The 17392-nt window shown below is 52.2% G+C and overlaps 1 protein-coding gene across 1 annotated transcript in view; it reads right to left on the minus strand.

Annotated features, from left to right (window-relative positions):
* Positions 1-822: 822 nt before the first annotated feature.
* SYT13 (synaptotagmin 13) overlaps positions 823-17392 on the minus strand; it is a 38906-nt gene continuing 22336 nt past the window's right edge. The window contains exons 2-6 of the mRNA XM_032641190.1: positions 12009-12234; positions 9256-9394; positions 7489-7789; positions 3152-3281; positions 823-1127 (exon numbers count right to left, since the gene is read on the minus strand). Of these exons, the coding sequence (XP_032497081.1) occupies positions 823-1127; positions 3152-3281; positions 7489-7789; positions 9256-9394; positions 12009-12234 (1101 nt within the window). The remainder of the gene's footprint in view (positions 1128-3151; positions 3282-7488; positions 7790-9255; positions 9395-12008; positions 12235-17392) is intronic.

Below are 17392 nucleotides of genomic sequence, written 5' to 3' on the forward strand. Positions count from 1 at the left end.
CAGTCCAAGAGCAGGATCTGAAAAGCACAGATGAAAACATTAAGAATTCAAATGATGACATTAAAAACGGAGGCTCCTAAATTTTATACCAACAGTTGAGATGTCCAGCATTGACACTGGCAGCCCCAGGGTGTTGGGGGCCTGAAGAGGACTGTGAAACCCCGTCTGGGATGCTGTAAAAGGGATCTCTCCAAGTGCGGTGCTCCAACCTTGGCATGCAAACTACTCTGTGTTTGTTAAAAATGCAGCCTCCTGGGGTTCAGCCAGGATTACGGATTCGGAATGTCTAAAACAGGGCCTGGGAATCTGCTGGTGATTCTTCACGCACTAGGGTTTGAGAACTGCTGGGTTAGTTAGTGCCTTGGGTCAGTAGCACGATTTCATGCTGGCTAAGATTCCATCCGCCCTGACAATCTCTAATTCTTATGAGATGATCCAGGATACATCATTTCTGTCATCCTTTTTGACACACTTATTTTTAAAAAGCCACATTCCTTGCATCCACTATTCCCCAGATTAAGTTTTCTCTGCATCTGGCCTGACCCCCGCTGCAAAACCTGCACACAGACCGTATATGATAAGCGTCTCTTCAATAACACAGGTAAACGAAACGCATTCCTCCTGACCCAAATGTCCCGTCACCGCCCTGCCCGGCCTTGCTTGTTTTCAAGAAACAGGAGTGTGATGGGAGAGGAAGAGGGTCCTGGTCTTCACACACACATTCTGGTGTCAGAATGCGAATGGGGCACAAGAGGAGGTCGTAGAGGACAGTGGGGCCGGGAGCGGGCTGTGCCCGAGGAGGGTGGCGGCCTGGGCGGCTGGCTACGGGTGCAGCTGGTGCCACATGGCAATCTGCCGGCGCGGGTTCTTCAGCATCTCCTCCCAGTGGCTGCGCTCGGAGCCCGAGGCGTGCAGGCCCAGGCTGCAGCGCCCAAGCGGGCAGCTCTGCCCCTCGGCGCCCTGGCCCAGCACGTCCAGCTCCACACTGGAGGCCCGGAGCAGGTCATCCGGCAGCTCAAACATGATCATCTCGTTCCACACGGGGTTGATCTTGTGCTTGGCGCGTTTCGTCTGCTTCTTCTTCAGCTTCCGAGCCTGGTGCCTCAAGGTCACCTTGACAGAGACATCTGGGGAGAGACAGGGGGACAGAGACAGAGAGAAGGGCCGAGAGTGAGCTTCTGGGGCATGGTGGGGCCTGGGACGATATTCCCTCTTGGGGATGGAGAGACAGGGTCTCTGGCTCAAGATCTGCACTGAGGCACCCTCTCTACCACCCCTCCCCCACCTCATGGGCCATGTATTCGCTCAACAGCTATTAAATGCCCACCGTACGGCAGACACTGATCTAGACATGGGGATATGGCAGAAGCTCCTGTCTCAAGTGTGGAGAACAGACCATAGCACAATATATATGGCTGGTCATCAGGCGGCCCATGACTGGGTCATGCTAAGGTACAGCCAGGAAGGTTTGTCATGAGCCCTTCCGAGCGCCTTCATGTCCCACATCAAACCAGGCCCAGGATGATGGCTCAGATGCCCTGCAGCTTCTTTTTTTTTTTTTTGCGGTACGCGGGCCTCTCACTGTTGTGGCCTCACCCGTAGCGGAGCACAGGCTCCGGACGTGCAGGCTCAGTGGCCATGGCTCACGGGCCCAGCCACTCTGCGGCCTGTGGGATCTTCCCGGACCGGGGCACGAACCCGTGTCCCCTGCATCGGCAGGCAGACTCTCAACCAGTGCGCCACCAGGGAAGCCCCTGCAGCTTGATTTTAAACTCAGACCAGAAACACTAAGCCATCCCTATGTCTTCATCCCCTCTGTTCTCCGTCCAGGCGTTTTTGTCTATTCCTAAGATAGTAGGTCTCCGGCTGGTTGGTTGAGTTCTTCTCATCTGTTCTTTTGCAAGTTTTACTTGACCTCATGCGGAGGGTGAGGGCAGCCTGCCTTGACCCCCAGTGGAGCTCTCCACCCCAGGAGACTGGCCGACAGGTCACTAGACAAGCTTTCTCGTAACTTCATGAGGCTCAGGACTCAGACTGTGTTTTCATAAGTCAGGGTTTCCGAAGCCAATGTGAGAATAATTGTTACTCTGTATTTATTACTATAATTATCACCCCCAGGTGGTTAGTTTGTTATTTCAGCAGAGATATTTGAGAGATAAAGTGTTGAGCTGTAATTGTCCTGACAGGAGCTATAAAAATTTAAAAAAAAAACGGAGGAGGAGGCAAAGTATTGTCTGGAGGGGATGAGGAAATTGCAATGAATTCTGACCTTTGGCGCAGGAATCTGTCAGCCAGACCGACTCTTCTGATTTCATTCGCCAAAAATCTCTTGCTCAAAGGTTCTGAATGCAGAGGCAATTCTTTATTTGTTTGCTGCTATAAATATCTATTTATTTATATCCTGCTCTGAGCACTTGGCTCCGGGTCCAGGTATCATAGGGCTGACCAATGTTGCTTTTCTGCTCTGACAAGAGAGGCTGTTTGGTCCTTAAGACTTGGGGCCTGTGCTGGGGTATCCAGGAGAAGCCAAGGCTTCCAGAGTGCCGAGGAGATGTTTATTTGGGTATATGCATGGACGTCACCTTAGCCTGTGCACCCACACGCCATCTGCTGTCACCCACACTCAGCTGGTGTGGGGATGGCAGGCTGGCAAAGGCTGAGAAGAGAGGGGAGCCTAGGGTGGGTGTGGGGAGTAGAGTGGTGGCTAGCTGAAACTGGGGAGGGAGAACCCTGGCTTCCCGACACCGGCCTGGAAGGTCGGTCCACCCAGGTCTGGTTGATGAGGGTTGGCCTAAATTTTCCCTACAGCCCAGACACTCCACTCCCTGGCTGCAGTCTGATCCTTGGCTTCCTATGACCCATGGGTAAGGCTGATTCTTCTCGTGATGGGTCTGCAATGTACGGAGCCCCAGGTAGCTCACTCCTGGGCCCCATGGGTGGGATTGGCCCAGGAGTGAATGCATGTGAATTTAGAGAAGTGAGTGTGTCCTTCCAAATTGGTTTGTATGTTTGGGGTGGAGGACACAGCTGAGGCTGACTCCACAAACGCACTCATGTTCCACATCCCTGCTCACCCGTGCCCACTGCCTCCCAGGTGCCACCCCCCGTCACAGTGGGAGGGGCCCTAGCTCCCCTCTCACACCTCACTCACCCTTCCCCAGGAGCTCCTTGGACTGATTAGCGTGGAGGTTCTTGGCCTTAATCAGCACCAGTAGGAGGCGGTTGGCAGCCGGGAGGTAGCTGATGGAGAGAAGGACCTCTCCCGTTCCTGCAGACGGCTCCTGAAACAGAAGAAGGGATGCAGGAGGTGAGTCTCATTTAGGGATGCCTTCTGACTCCCTCACCATCGCCGAGGCTGGGATCACACTAGCCTTGTATCCAACAGGCATCCTGGAAAGCATTTACCCATCAGTACTACTTTCTCCACCCTCGCAGAAGGGAGGAAGGTACAGAGGAGTTCTGTGTAGCATGTGTTTTAATACGAGTTTGTTTCATTTGCCACAAAACGTGATTTTCCAAATAGTTTATATTCAAATCCAACATATAAAACAGATCAAAGAGATGCCATTCAGGATGTGGACCCCCTCTCACCTCCATCACCCCCGCCCCCGGCTCCTGGGGCGTCTGTATAGAGCCCTAGGGTTCTAGGGAACAGAGTTTGAGAACCACTGCATTGACTGATCAGGTCCCTGGGGCAGCGGGCTGCTGTAAGACATGACTTTGCTTGAAAACATAATCCCTTCCAGGCCCTGCAGGGCTGAGAGAGTCAATAATGCGATGTACTAATGCTGAGCGGGCCCTGGCTTGGTCAACAGAATGGCCGACCTGTCAACAAGAGGCCGGGCATGTGAGGGGAGGCACCACACCAGGGACACTGGCAGTAACTGATTTTGCAGGAGGTGCTGATGCCTCCGGGAAGCATCCAGCATGTCCATCCCCCACCGGCAGCTTTACAGAGTGTCTCCACTGAAATTCCTACAAGAGTTTGCTTGGAATTTCAACAAATCCATTGAGGGACAAAAACGAATGAAAGAGACACCACTGGAGGCAGGTCACAGCCCAAGGGTAGTGCTAAGAGTATAGACTCTAGAATTGATTGTCTGGTCTCAGTTCCAATCTTACCATTTACTAGCTGTGTGACCTTAGGCAAGTTATTTCTCTTTCCAAAACTTCCATTTCCTCATCTGTAAAATGGGAACAATAATATCTCCACCCAATGGGGTTGCAAAAATTAAATGAATAATTATTTAACGGCTTAGAACAGTGCCTGGCACACACGACAGCATCTGTCCCCTTGCTTTGACGATTTCCATTAGTTATCAAGGAAGGACAATTACTACTTCTTGAGATGATTAAGTAGGAACATTGTTTCTGGGTGAATGGGAGCCAGTCTGTGTTTAGGGAGTGAAGCTGGATGGAGTAGCTGGGCAGACCTCTGCCGGGGTCACATCTTTCATCCAGGAAACATGTCTTCAATAGGACCAGAACGATTCAACTAGCCCTAAGTGGCTAGTCATGTGATGGAACGATTCTGGGAGATGCCAGGAATTTGGTAATGGCTTTAAGGGTAACAGCTAACATGACACATTCTGTTCTAGGTGCAATTACAGTATCTATCCCCCAAGCCTTCATCTCCACAAAGCCATCCCCAGCACCTAGCACACAGGTGACACACAATACATATTCGTGAGAAGGAAGGGTGAGACATCCCATTTAATCTTGACAACAAGAGTAAGAGGGATACTGACCTGGTTCCCATTTTAAGCATAAGACCCTGATGCTCAGAGAGGGCACTTCACTGCCTGAGGTCACGTAGCCAGTAAGTAGCAAAACTGAGCCTTGAATGGGGGTCTGGTCTGATAGCAAAGCCCCAGTCTTAAACCCGTGGTCCTCCAGCATCCTCAGCGGACAGACCTCTCATTTCACAGTAAAGGAACTGAGTTCAGCCATGTGTACTGAGGGGTGGCAGCTGAGCTGGGATGGGCACCAGCCTCCTGATTCAAGATCACTTATTGGAGGTCCACAGCTGTTGGCCTGGGCTGTGGCCACAGGGTGACCAAGTGAGAGAAGCCTGGGCCCATCAGCCCGTGAAGGGCTCATCACCTCTGTGTAGGGAGCCGAGAGCCCCAGATGAGCCCAGCTGGCTGGGCCACAGCTGAAGAATTTTAACAGCATCTGCCCCCTCGGCTCTGCTGTTTGAAGTACCTGCTGACAAAAATAACCCGCTTTCTTTCTCCATCTTTTCTCTGTTTTTTCCCGCACCCACCACCCCTGCGTCTTTCTCTTGGGTTCTCAATGAATCATTCCAGCTGCCCTTGGAGTGGGTCACTCTGTGGTCCCTGGCGACGCACATGCCACTTTTGGCTGAGTGTCTTCCGGTGAGAACTGGGGCACCGCTGGCACCTCCTTTAACCCATTCTGACCAAGAGAAGAAAACCATGTGGGCTACAGCAACTGATGGCTCCGCCCACTTTGTTCAAATCAGCCCGCGCCCTCCGGCTAGTGAGGACAAGGGGCTCCCTAGCCTGGCCCTGGGGCTCTCATACACCGAGAGCCCCATCTCAGACTTCTGACCCCACACTGCCCTCTGAGATTGTTCACATTCGTGGCAAGCAGGCCAGCGGTCCAAGTGGATGTGCGAGTATATTTGCGGAACAGTGACAGCTACGACGAGTGTAACGATTATTAGGATGGATGAGCCGTGAGGGCAGGTCTTTTGTCTTCATCACTGCTGTGTCCCCAGCTCCCAGCACTGTACCTGGCACATGGTGGGAACCGGGCAAAGTATTTGTGGAATGAATGAATCACTTTTGTTCTGCTAGGGGAAAGGATGGAAACAGGTTAGGTGCCTGGGATTTCTGCCCAGATAGGCTGCATTTCTACCATTGGGAAGCAGCACCAAACTCTCCAAAGCCCTGGGGTGGAGCCCCTCCTTCTCCTGAGGAAGCTGGTTTACCAGCTGAACAAACCAAAGTGTCGGGTTCCTCTTCCCGGGGGGGCCCCAGACTGTGCTTCCACACAAGTCCCAAATCACACACTAATTAGAGAGTGTGCTCGGGAACAGCCTGGGTCCAGCTGAGAGTGGCTGTCAGTGTTTATCAATTTGCTGAGGCTGGGAAAGAGAGGAAGATAAGGCGAAGAAGATATCACAGCAAGAAGTGGAGCAGGTGGGGCATGAAAGCGTACTCTCCCCTCCCTCGGAGCTCATCAGGAAAGGCGCCTGCTGACTGCATCTCGTGCATTGTCGGGCACTTACATCCCACAGCGGCAGGAGGACGACCCGGGATTTCCAACCAGACTGAACTGGCCTCAAGACCGAGCTTGCCAGGTCCCAGGTGGGTGACCCCACGCGGGTCACTGAGCTACTCTAAGCCTCAGTTCTCTTGCCTGTAAATGCCACAGTCCTGGTGCCACTTCCACCTGGTTGATTAGGGACAGAACTTTGGCAAAGTTCGAAGCATAGCAACTGATAGATGGCAAAAGCTCAAAAATTAGTGTCTTTGTTAGTATTTTTATTACTCCAGCGTGGGAGTCAGCAAACTTTTGCTCACCAGATAGTAACTATTGTAGGCTTTGTAGGCTATACAGTCTCCAGATAAGGCACTGACCAGCTGGTTGAGAGACTGGTCATCCAGAAGGTTCCCTCTAGGCACCATCATGGCAGAGCCTTGGATGAGGCCTGGACCTGGGGACCTAAATAGCCACACGCTGTCCTGCAGCCCTGACCTTCCTTGACCCCCCCCCCTCACTGTACTGGCCTGTGGGGAATGATGGTTTGCTCTCCAAAGAACCTCTCTCTGAACAGCGAGGCATCTCAGCAGACGCTTGTTTCCCCCTCATGGCTTCTGCAGCAGCAGAAGGGTGGGGAGAACCGTCCCAGGCTACAACCAACACCCCCTAGCCCTGGTCAGTCCTTCAAAGCCCAGCACAAGCACCGCTGCACACCAGGCCTTTTAGAACTCCCCGTCTGAGCGCTTCAGTTAGGCCCCTCTTAGATGTCTTATGTCAGATGTCATCATCACCATAGCCATCATCACCGTCGTCATCATCTGTTCCAACTTCTCCCTCAGGCCTGTACTTTCTACGAGTAGAGGGGCTCTGCCCGGCACTCCTCTCCCCTGCACTGCCTGGCTCACAGTAGGTGCATGGGGAGTATGAATGGTTTTAAATGGGGATAATACTGTTAGCACCAGAGCCAATTCACTCACAATGCGATGTTTTCCATGATGGTGAGGCCGGGGGTGGGTGTGTGCATGGCAAGCTAGAAGCAAAACTAGACACCAGGAATCCCCAGTCCTGAGCTATCAGTCTGCTCCAGCCCTCCACCCTATTCAAGACTCCACCTTACTGTGATATCCCGCCTCCCTCTCCAGACCCCCGCCCCTAGCCTGGGAAGTTCTCCGAAGTTTGTTCCACGAGCACTGGCCCAGTCCTGCATCCCGTGCGCCACTAACAGGTTTTACCTTTCCCGGGGAGAGGCAACCCTACCTTAACTGAAGTCTTCAGCTCGCCCCACTGGGCAGACCCCAGAGGCACCGACACCCCATCCAGGCCCAGGCGCAGCTCCCCGGCCACACTGTGGCGAGAGAAGCGGTCGCAGGTCCTCAGGGTCAGTGTCAGGGTCGCTGTGGGGAGCTCCCCCTCTGCCAGGGGGAGCACGAGGCCTTCCTCCCACGTGGTGTGCAGCTGCCGCTTCTTCAGGGCCGTCTGGGCCTCCACGGAGCCCATCGTGTTGGCCACGCTGCCCTGGATATAGCAGTCACAGCCTCCATCATGGTCACTGGTCCAGCTGCGGCGGGGAGAAAGCAGCCAGATGTAGGGCTTGTTGAGGACCAGGGGAAGGGAGAAGTAGGGCCCTGCTGTGAAGCTGCAGAATCCGGCTTCGTCATCATGACCTTGGGCGTCTGAAAGACCCCGCCGGGGCGGACCGACACTGGCTTCGTGGAATCGCCTTTCAGTAAGACATTTAGAAATGGGAGATCTTCCTCGTGACTCTGAGATTTCCCCAAGGCGCCAGGGCCCACAAACTGCTGCCGATTTTCATACCGTCTTGCTGCTGATTCCATAATTCGTTTGCTCTCTGCATTAAATACTTACCACACAACTACCTGTGATATAAATCGCTTGGCCGCTACCTCATGACTGCTGTCTTGCCTTCTGAACTTTGGTGTTTTTAAGGCTTCCCCGTGTGGAAATTTGCACCTGTGGAGCTTTTATGACTGGTTCCTCAGTGATAATTTGAGAAGTGGTAGCTGGCGTTACCCAGGCAGAGAAGATGAAGAACTGAGGCCATGTGTCCTAACAGAAAGAGCCCTGCACTGAGCTTCAAGGGAACTGGGCTTAGTCCTGGCCCTGGCACCAGTTAGCTGGAGTGACCTTAGACAAGTCACCTGATGTTGCTAGACTTCAGTTTCTGAACTGTAAAATGGGACTACTGTGAAGCCCAAATGTAAGAAAGTATATGAAACACTAAAAGAAATCTTAAAAGAAGTCAAAACGAAAAACACTCCCTCAAAAAAATAAAATTAAGTACAAAAGTCCAATTTATCCTGTCCCCAGCTTCTAGCTTCCAGGAGACACAGAGTAGTGCATTTTTAGCCCCGATTCCTTTGCAAAGTCTTAGCTTTGTTTGCTGATGGTAAAGTGAATTGTCAGGGTAGGGAGACCAGGGACATCCTGACCCTGTAGGAAAGACTACCTGGTTCTAGGACTACAAAAGCTTTGCTGACCACTCAGGATACCCTCTGTGTCTAGCACAGGCCCTGTCCAATGTCAAAGGCATCTATGGCAGAGACGACTAGCTGTTCACCAAAACCCATTCCTTCTTTTAACTGGGCACCTGCTAGACCACATTTCCCAGCGTCCTTTGCAGTCAGTGGTCATGTGACCAAGTTCCAGCCAATGGGAAGTGAGCAGCCGTCATGCATACCTTACGTAGGATACAGCTTTTAAGGAACAGTTGTGCACTCTCCCTGTTCTCCCCATCCTTCCACCTGCTAGATACAGATGACAAGGAGGCCTCAGTGGAAGGAGCCCAGTCCCTGAATCACTATTTGGAGGAAAGATGTCCACCAACCAGGAATCTCCGCTTTGGACTGGTATATGAGAGAGAGGAAAAACCCCTGTGCGTCTGAGCATCACACACGTCAGGGTCTGGTTTGTTACAGAGTGCTAATCTAGTACCCAGTGCTACCTCCAGCCACAGATGCTCTGGGGAGACAAGCACACAGAAGGCCGTGAAAGTCAGCTAAGAACATACCTTCCAGGTGAGTCACAAATAGTTCAGCTTTTTGCCTGTCGTAGTCCAGACAGTAGTGAAGTTTGGGAGCTTGGTTCCATCTGGCAGCCTTCTCTGGGTTCCAAGTCTCCATGACACAGACATCCTCCACCACACCTGTTAAGAAGGTAAAGCCATTACTCCCACCCACACTGGGGTCCTATTTTCCAGATCATGCCTTTTCCATCTCTGCCACAAATCCAAACCCAAAGCTTCCTAACCAGGTGCAAAATCATGGTGGCTGCACCAGGGGACCATCTGTGGTCCCGGGCATTACCATTCAAGGGACCATCACAGCCCAGTGGGCAAGACATGAGCTTTGGCGTCAGACATGAGCTGTTACATAATAGTTATGTGACCCTGGACAAGTTAATTGACTTCTTTGAACCTCAGTCTCTTCGTCTTTACAATGGGAATGATAGCGGTTCCTTCTTCCTGGAGTTCCTGTGAGCATTAAATGAAATAAAGTGAGAAAAGTACTTAGCCCAGGGCCTGGCCCCTGGTGAGCTTTCAGCAGGGAAAACTGTCACAGACTGTGTGGTCCTGATCATCTCGTTTCAAGCAAATCATTCCCCAGCCCATCTCCAGCTCCATCTCTCTCACAGAGTCCAATCCCTGCTCCCCAGGAGTTCATGGCTGGAAATAAATGTCAGAGAATTAGTCAGGCAGGAGTAGATGCTGGCGGGCAAGGCTGGAGATAGCGGATTTGACTTTAGAGCATGCTCAGTAAAGACTTGCGGAATGAAAGGATTTAATTCAGAAGTTCTGGAATCTACAAATACTGCTCACTCTGCCCTCACTTGGACAGGAGCCAAACATCTGGAAGATTCTCAGTAGTCAAGCATAATGAGAATGAAAGGATCCAGCAGCTGAGGAGACTCCACTTGTAGCAAATTGGAATTTAATCTTTTTCTTGATTTTCAGGACTAATTTAAAGGGCAGAAATATAAAGGAGTATTTAATTTCCAAAATGGTTCATTATTGGGTTCCTGCAAGGAGTGAAGACTCTCCCTGGTGTGTCTAAGCAAGGAATGGGTTGGCCAGGATGTGAGCGCAATGTGTAAAGCCAAACAAACACCCACCCAGGACCCGGGTGGCTTCCAAGGGCAGCACACGGACAGTGTCAGAGGGGGCTTGCCTGGCACCCAGAGCTCTCGGGTCTCAGACTGCTTCAGCCTTCAAAATCAAAACCAAACCGAGACCAAACCTAAACCCAGCACCCCTGGGAAACGCAGAAGCAGCTTCAGCTTCAAAAACCAGGACCCCGTACATGTGTAACTGATTCACTGTGCTGTACAGCAGGAAGTAACACAACCTTGTAAATCAACTCTACTCCAATAAAAATAAAAAAAAAAAGAATCGGGACCCTGAGCTCTAAAAGGGGCTGATGAAAATCATTGACGGTGGGAGTAGACTGAGTTGCGCACATCATGGGGACAGCGTCTAATCTGGCGTCCTCTCCCTCTGCACACCCTGGCCTCTGGTCAGTATTTGCTGAACCAAACAGCTCTTAGATTTCAGTGGAATCAGAACTTGGTTGTTGGCTTCTGTGGTGGGGAAAGGAATGAGGAACCAGAAAGAGAAAACAAATGGATGTGTTGTGAATTCTTCAAAGTTTCAGACTCTGAAGTACTCCGCTGCTGTCCTTGGTGGAGAGTGGCCAAGCCTGGCTTCATCCCAGCCTTGAGAAGTCCCTCCTGTGATTCTGCTTCTGATTCCCACTCCCAAGGGTCCTCATGCAAATTGTTCCCCACCCTCCAAGCTTAAGCTCTCAAGGCCTCAATGGGTTTATTTTAATTTAAAGTGTGAGCTGGCAAACCTGGAGGCTAAAAGCCAACCAGGATTCGTTCCTGCCACCAGCACCACCTGTATTTGTTCTTGAAGAAACGCCAGCATAATCACTGTGGTTCTGGGCTGGGTTGGTGGGGGGGCACCTGTTCACTGGCCAGCGTGGTGCTGGCCCCAGGCCAGAAGATGCCTTAGGAGCCAGTTACGCTGCTTCTGTTTGCACCATCTCCCTCTCCAACCACACAAAACAAAACCCCAAACCATGTAACGATCCATTCTCCTGGCTGGATTTTTTGTCTCCTTATAAAAGTCTGCATGCTCCCTTGGGTTAGGCACTGTCTCTGCCTCCATATCTGCCCCAGTGTCCAGCGTAGCGCTGTACACAGAAAGGCGTGACATTCTTGATGTTGATGGTGATGAGAAGGAGAATAGAAACAATAATATTGATGATGTTTTGATTACATCCTTGGGCCAGGCTCTGAGTTAAACACTTTCTATGCATTATTATGTTTACACGTTACAACAACCCTACTGGGCAGGTGATAGTATGATCCCATTTTGTATACGAGGAAATTGAGGCCCCCAAAAGATTAGCAACGTGACCAGGGTCACACAATGGGTATATAAAAGGGGAGAGATTAAACCCATGACTCTGAAGCCCGTAGTTTGACCGCAGCTCTTTATCCCCTCTCTATAGTGGTGCCCACGTCTAGAAAGGGACTCTCCATTTCCCAGTGGAAAGTTGGAGGCCTTGGGGAGATGCAATGTGGGAACATGCAGGGAATAAACGGCTAGAGGGCTGTAATTCCAAGGTGCTCTGCCCACTGCTTGCCCAGTGTCCAATGCCACGGACACTGGGGCTGGCCATGCCCACCATCTACAGAGATTCATTCACCCCTCGCTGAGTACTGCCCACGGAAGAGTGAGGGGCAAAGAGCCCTACCATTCTGAGGAAGGACGAACAGCTCCTCTGTGACCTGCCTCTTGAGGCGGCTGTCATTCGGGGCCTGGGGGCTGGCAGGTGCAGCGGGCTCCGCTGTGGTCCTCAGCGTGTAGTCAGCGTAGTTGATGACCTCGGGGGCCGTCACAGCCGGCCTGGGGCCGTAGATATCTGGGAACTTGAGGAGGGCTCGGGGCTGAACGGGCTCTGTGGACTTTTTGACGTTGAACTGCACACACAAATCACTCTGATTAGTCCACGAGAGGATCTCCTGCCTGTTCCCACCGCCAGAAATGACAGTAGATGACCTGAGCTTTCAGGGGAGGCAGAGGGAGGGCTGTGGCTCCTTTCTGCTCTGAGGACCATGACTTGGGAAGGCAAAATGTCACCTCCAAGCGCAGCAGGATCCCCAACATCATGAATCATGCCAGGGCCCACTGAGATGTCAGCCCTGTTCGTCCATCCCCCCTGCATCCATCCCCCGTGCACCCTACAGCTGTGCCCCAGGCCTATCACGGTGGCCTTCCCTCCACTGCTCTCATCTGTGCCACCTGCCTCTTTGTTTTCTCTCCTCCTAGTCTTTCTCTCTTATTCCTCCTCCCCCTCCCTCCGCTTCTCCACCCAATGGCTCAGAAATGTCTGTGGCCCCACAGACATTTGCAAGACATCCAGACTCCTTGCAGTGACCGATAAGTGCTTGCCCAGCCTGGCCCTGCTCATCTTTCTGACATTGCCCCCAAACCCCTTTCCAGCCACTGGGCAGCCTGCTTCTCAAATAGCCTGAACTCTTTCTGGGTTTGGCTCCTGGCCCCCAACTCCTCCCGCAAACCACTCACCCCCACCTCCACCAGCTCTAAATTAAGTCCCTCCTCCAAGCCTGTCCCTCCTTATCACCAGATCCAGCTTTGCTTTACAGCATCTCTCTCACTCTGTATTGTTTTCACCATAGCCTGGCCTGTTTGTGGTCAGTCTCTCCCACTAGTATGTGAGCTCCACAAGCACAGGGATTATGTCTTGTCTTGTGCCTGCAGTGTCGGCTCACAGGGAGCACACAATACATACTTGTGGCTAGGGCTGCCATGTTCAATTGTGTGTTCTGTGCACTGCACAAAGATGTCTGGATGCGGAGCAAGTGGGGGCTGAAATGCAATTTGTGCACCCCTTGCCCAGCTATGTGCCCTGGGGTAGGGCTGAGTCCACCTGGAGGAAAGTCCATTTTTTCTTTACACAAAGACCCACCTGCTTGTCAAGTCTTAGGTGAGCAAGGCTGCCTCATACAGGAGTGGAATCTCCTATCTTTGCCTCCACTGGGGACTGAGATTTCTCCTACTTGAGGGATTCAAAGTTATTTAACAGGCAGCAATACCGAGGACCCGTCCAGTCCCCAGGAAATTGAGGATGGACGACCAGATCTAGAGCTTGAGTTGCTGGCGCACTGGGTGGCAGCCCACAAAACGGCCCTCAGCTTGAGGCAGGTAACAACCACAGCAGAGCCCCCAAGGAGCTGCCTGCCCTCCATGCTGTCTTCCTGCCCCTCCCGCTCTGCCGCTGTTGGAGGGGCTGGCCAGGCGTCAAGGCTGCTCTATGCGGTGGCAGGAGTGACTGAGAGGCTGGGAAGAGTGTGCAGTCCTGGAGGGGGGCGGTGGTTACACTGTTTCAAAGTTCAGGTTTAGTGTGTTTGCGCTCTGTACATTTCACTGCCCCAGGACAACTCCTGGACATTCTTCCCTGGTTGAGACTCTGTACTCAACTGTTCCTGAAGGAGGCTGGAACTTGATGAAGGGAGCATTCCTAACTATCCTCATTGACTGGACAATGGACGGAGAGTCCATGAGAAGGTGCGAAAGGGGTGAGAAGCGCGAGCCAGCCTCTCCTGAGCACCCACTTGCTGCGGGCACCCTGAGGGCTGCAGCCCCTGCATTGCCTCATGTATCCTTCAGAACTCCCTAAGGGGCTTAGAGAGGATAAAACCCTTCATTCCCCGCTTGGAAACACTGCCCAGTAGGCTGTAATGCAGCCCAAGCTAGGACACCTCTATCTTGATCTCTGCTGAGCGCATCTGACACGCATGAGCCCGAAAAGCACTTCCGACTTCAATGGACCAAGGTTGCCCTTTACCGGACAGTGCGGGCAGTGACAAGATGAAGCCTAGACCAGCCTGGCCCCAAAGCCCACTGCCCCAGTGGCCCCCAACCTTTCTTCTGCCTTCAAGCCTTTGCCAGACAGCACCCACCCTTCAGAGACGCTTGTCATTATTACACATTTCGACTAGGCACCCTGGGAGGAGCTGTATGATTTGTAAAGTCAGGCCCGCTTTGCACCTCCACCACATTGAGAGTGTCACTGGGCATCCAGGGGCCTGGCTTCTAGTACTGACCCAACCGTCTGAGCTTGAGTAACTTTCGGCAGGTCATTTCACCTCTGAGTTATCACTCAAGAGGCAAAATGATTTCAAGGCTTGTTTCACTCCCACAAGCCAAGCTACAAAGAGGTGGGAGACTCTGTTCTTATTTGCCGGTACAGGTGAGTTGGGAGACAATCACAAACAGGAGAGTAAATAAGAGTATATTTGGGGCTTTCCTGGTGGCGCAGGTGGTTGAGAGTCCGCCTACCGATGCAGGGGACGCGGGTTCGTGCCCCGGTCCGGGAAGATCCCACATGCCGCGGAGCGGCTGGGCCCGTAAGCCACGGCCGCTGAGCCTGCGCGTCCGGAGCCTGTGCTCCGCAACGGGAGAGGCCACAACAGTGAGAGGCCCGCATACCGCAAAAAAAAAAAAAGGAGTATATTTGACAGTTTGGGACTGCCGTACAGAAGCAGGTGGCAGACAGCCTGTGTAAATAACAGGTGGGAGAGAGCAGAGGACACCTGCAGGGGGCATGCAGAGGAGTCCTGGAGGTCAGGGAGGAGCCAGGGCGTGAGCTAGACCTTGAAGGACAAGGCTTCTGGAAGGCAGAGGGAGGGCTGGGGAGGAAGGCTGGACCCCGGGAGGAGACACACAGAGCAATGGCCGATGTCCCCATGTCTTTTTGTCCTCCACAGTGAGGTGCCTGCCTCTAACATTTCATCTGAGTTATGCTAATTATATTATTTCACAGTAAAGAAAGGGAGACTGCAGGAAGTTCAAGGTCACGCCACTGATGAGCAGTCTATAACCAAGCCTCCAGAGACTTTTCACTTCCAATTTGTGTCATTTCCACGGCCTTGCAGCTGTTTTTCAAAAAAATAAGTCCTTATTTGTTTTGGATGCTGGATTCTAAGTGTCAACTGCAGCACCACGGGGTTCGGGCTGCTAAGACTCCCTCCTGTGCGGCAGATTCCCACAGCTTCCCGCGGGCCACCGGACCACATCCTCTTCTCAGAGTCACCCTGTTCCGTCACTTGTTGCGGCCAGAACTGAGGCTCTTGGCTGGTCTAGGGAACACTTTTACATTTACACTCGGTTTCATCTCAGTTCAATCATTTTAGAAAAGGGCTATGTTGATTAATTCCCACTTAGATCAAATTTGGCTGACTTTGCATTTTTAATAGGGAAAAAATCACTGGGCTCAGTTTTGAGTGAGGTCCAGTCTGTGTCACCTCAAGTCTCTGCAGAGCCTGAGTCCGAATTCCTCCCTACACAGTGGGTCTCACTTTATGTGCCCCTGAGAACCTCAGGAGCCTGTAACGGGCAAGGCTTTTCTTGGGTGTCCGTCAATATCCATTCCCTGCTCCCTCTACCCTTCCCTCCAGGTCACCAGGCTTTCTGGGTCCCACCCAGGTCCGGGGCAAGGGTTGGGGGGGGTTCTCTTTGGTCTGATTCTATTCGTTCTTGGCATCATCTTGGGAACTGTTTCTGCCCTGGGGAAGCCACCCCAGGCAGAATGAAAGGACTTGCTTTGCACGGCACCAGAAGGGACTCTCTCCCCTGCTGAATACGAGGTATGTGGCCCTGCCTCGCGACAGCAAGGTGAGTCGGTCTTAGAACAGAGCCGACAAGGTGGACCACAGAGTAGAGAGACAGAAGGAAGCTATGTCTTTGATGACAGTGTCATTAAACCACCGACTCAACTGAGCCTGAAAGCTGTCCTACCTTTGTACTTCTGGTTACATGAATAATATTGCTCTTATTGTTGAAGACCGTTTGGATTGGGGTCTTTGTGAATTGCAGCCCAAAGCATCCTGAACTGATGCAATGCACTTTTTATCGAGCATCCCAGGAGATCGTGACCTCGGTATAGAGAAACTCTACCTAGGCTCAAACATCTCCCTGAGACCCTCTGCATCCAGACAAACGCATCCTCTTTTACTGTTTATCCTTGTCCTGCCTTGGTAAGATCCTGTACGGCAATGGCCGCCTTTAGTGGAGAATGATTTATAGCCCTTGACCAGGCGAGAAGCAGAGTCTGCTGACCACTACATGAACCTCTCCAAGTAGTGAAAGTAGCAGCTGATTACCTATCTCGTTCCCTTGTACAATCTTATTTGTTACGTTTCAAAACCCTGGTTCCACCACATCTTTCAAATGCATCTATGTTTCCCATTAAATAGCTTAAACAGCTTAAACTTCAAAGCCCAAGAAGCAGAAAAGAGGTTTGGGACTTGAGGGAGGGAGCCTGGGAAGGGATTATGGTTGGAGCGGATGAATGCCTGGGAGGAAGGAGGTGCTCAGCAGGGCAAAGCCCATGGGAGGACCTGAGTTCAAGCCTTACACCACCAGTGTAGGAGCGGTAAGATTTCAAAGTGGGATTCTCTTTCTAAATGCCCCTTGAACCCAGAAAAGAAGGTCTGGAAATAGAGATGCAGGATGAATCAGGGAAGGTTTCCAGTGGAGGCAAGTGTTCAACAATTAGGGAATGCCCAGCTGCGCTTGGCATTGCAGGTACAGAGATGCGAGAGACACCCTCATCGGAGCATCAGCCCCTTCTGATTCGTATCCTTGGCTTCTCCCTCCTCACCTGTCTCCGGGGCCATGAGCCACTTGCCTCTCCCCACGTGGCCAGCTCTGCGTGGACACCGACCAGCTTCACATAGGCACAGCCCCAAAGTGTCTTATGTCACACCCGTGCCACACTTCTCTTGCACCTGCCCAGGACTTCTTTGTGGCTGCTGAGGTGTGAGACACCCAGGGGCACTCTGGGTCCACTCAAGGGCAACCCAGATGTGTCAAGAGTTAAAACTCCGTGGGGGGAATTCGACCACTGTGGGCTCCTCCCTCTTCCTCGCTATTCCTCCCAAACAGTTCAGTGACATTTCAGAAGATGACACCTCGAGATCCAGCAGTCGCCCTGGACACCAGCTGATGGCCGGCTCAGTAACGCTCCCTGTGCGTGCCCCCGCCCCCCCTCTCCTCCCTCCTGCATCCCTGGATGGCACTTGCTGATGAAGAAAGCCCGGAGGCTTCTGGCAG

Source organism: Phocoena sinus, chromosome 8, assembly GCF_008692025.1.
Source record: "Phocoena sinus isolate mPhoSin1 chromosome 8, mPhoSin1.pri, whole genome shotgun sequence".
In the NCBI taxonomy this organism is placed as follows: Eukaryota; Metazoa; Chordata; class Mammalia; order Artiodactyla; family Phocoenidae; genus Phocoena; species Phocoena sinus.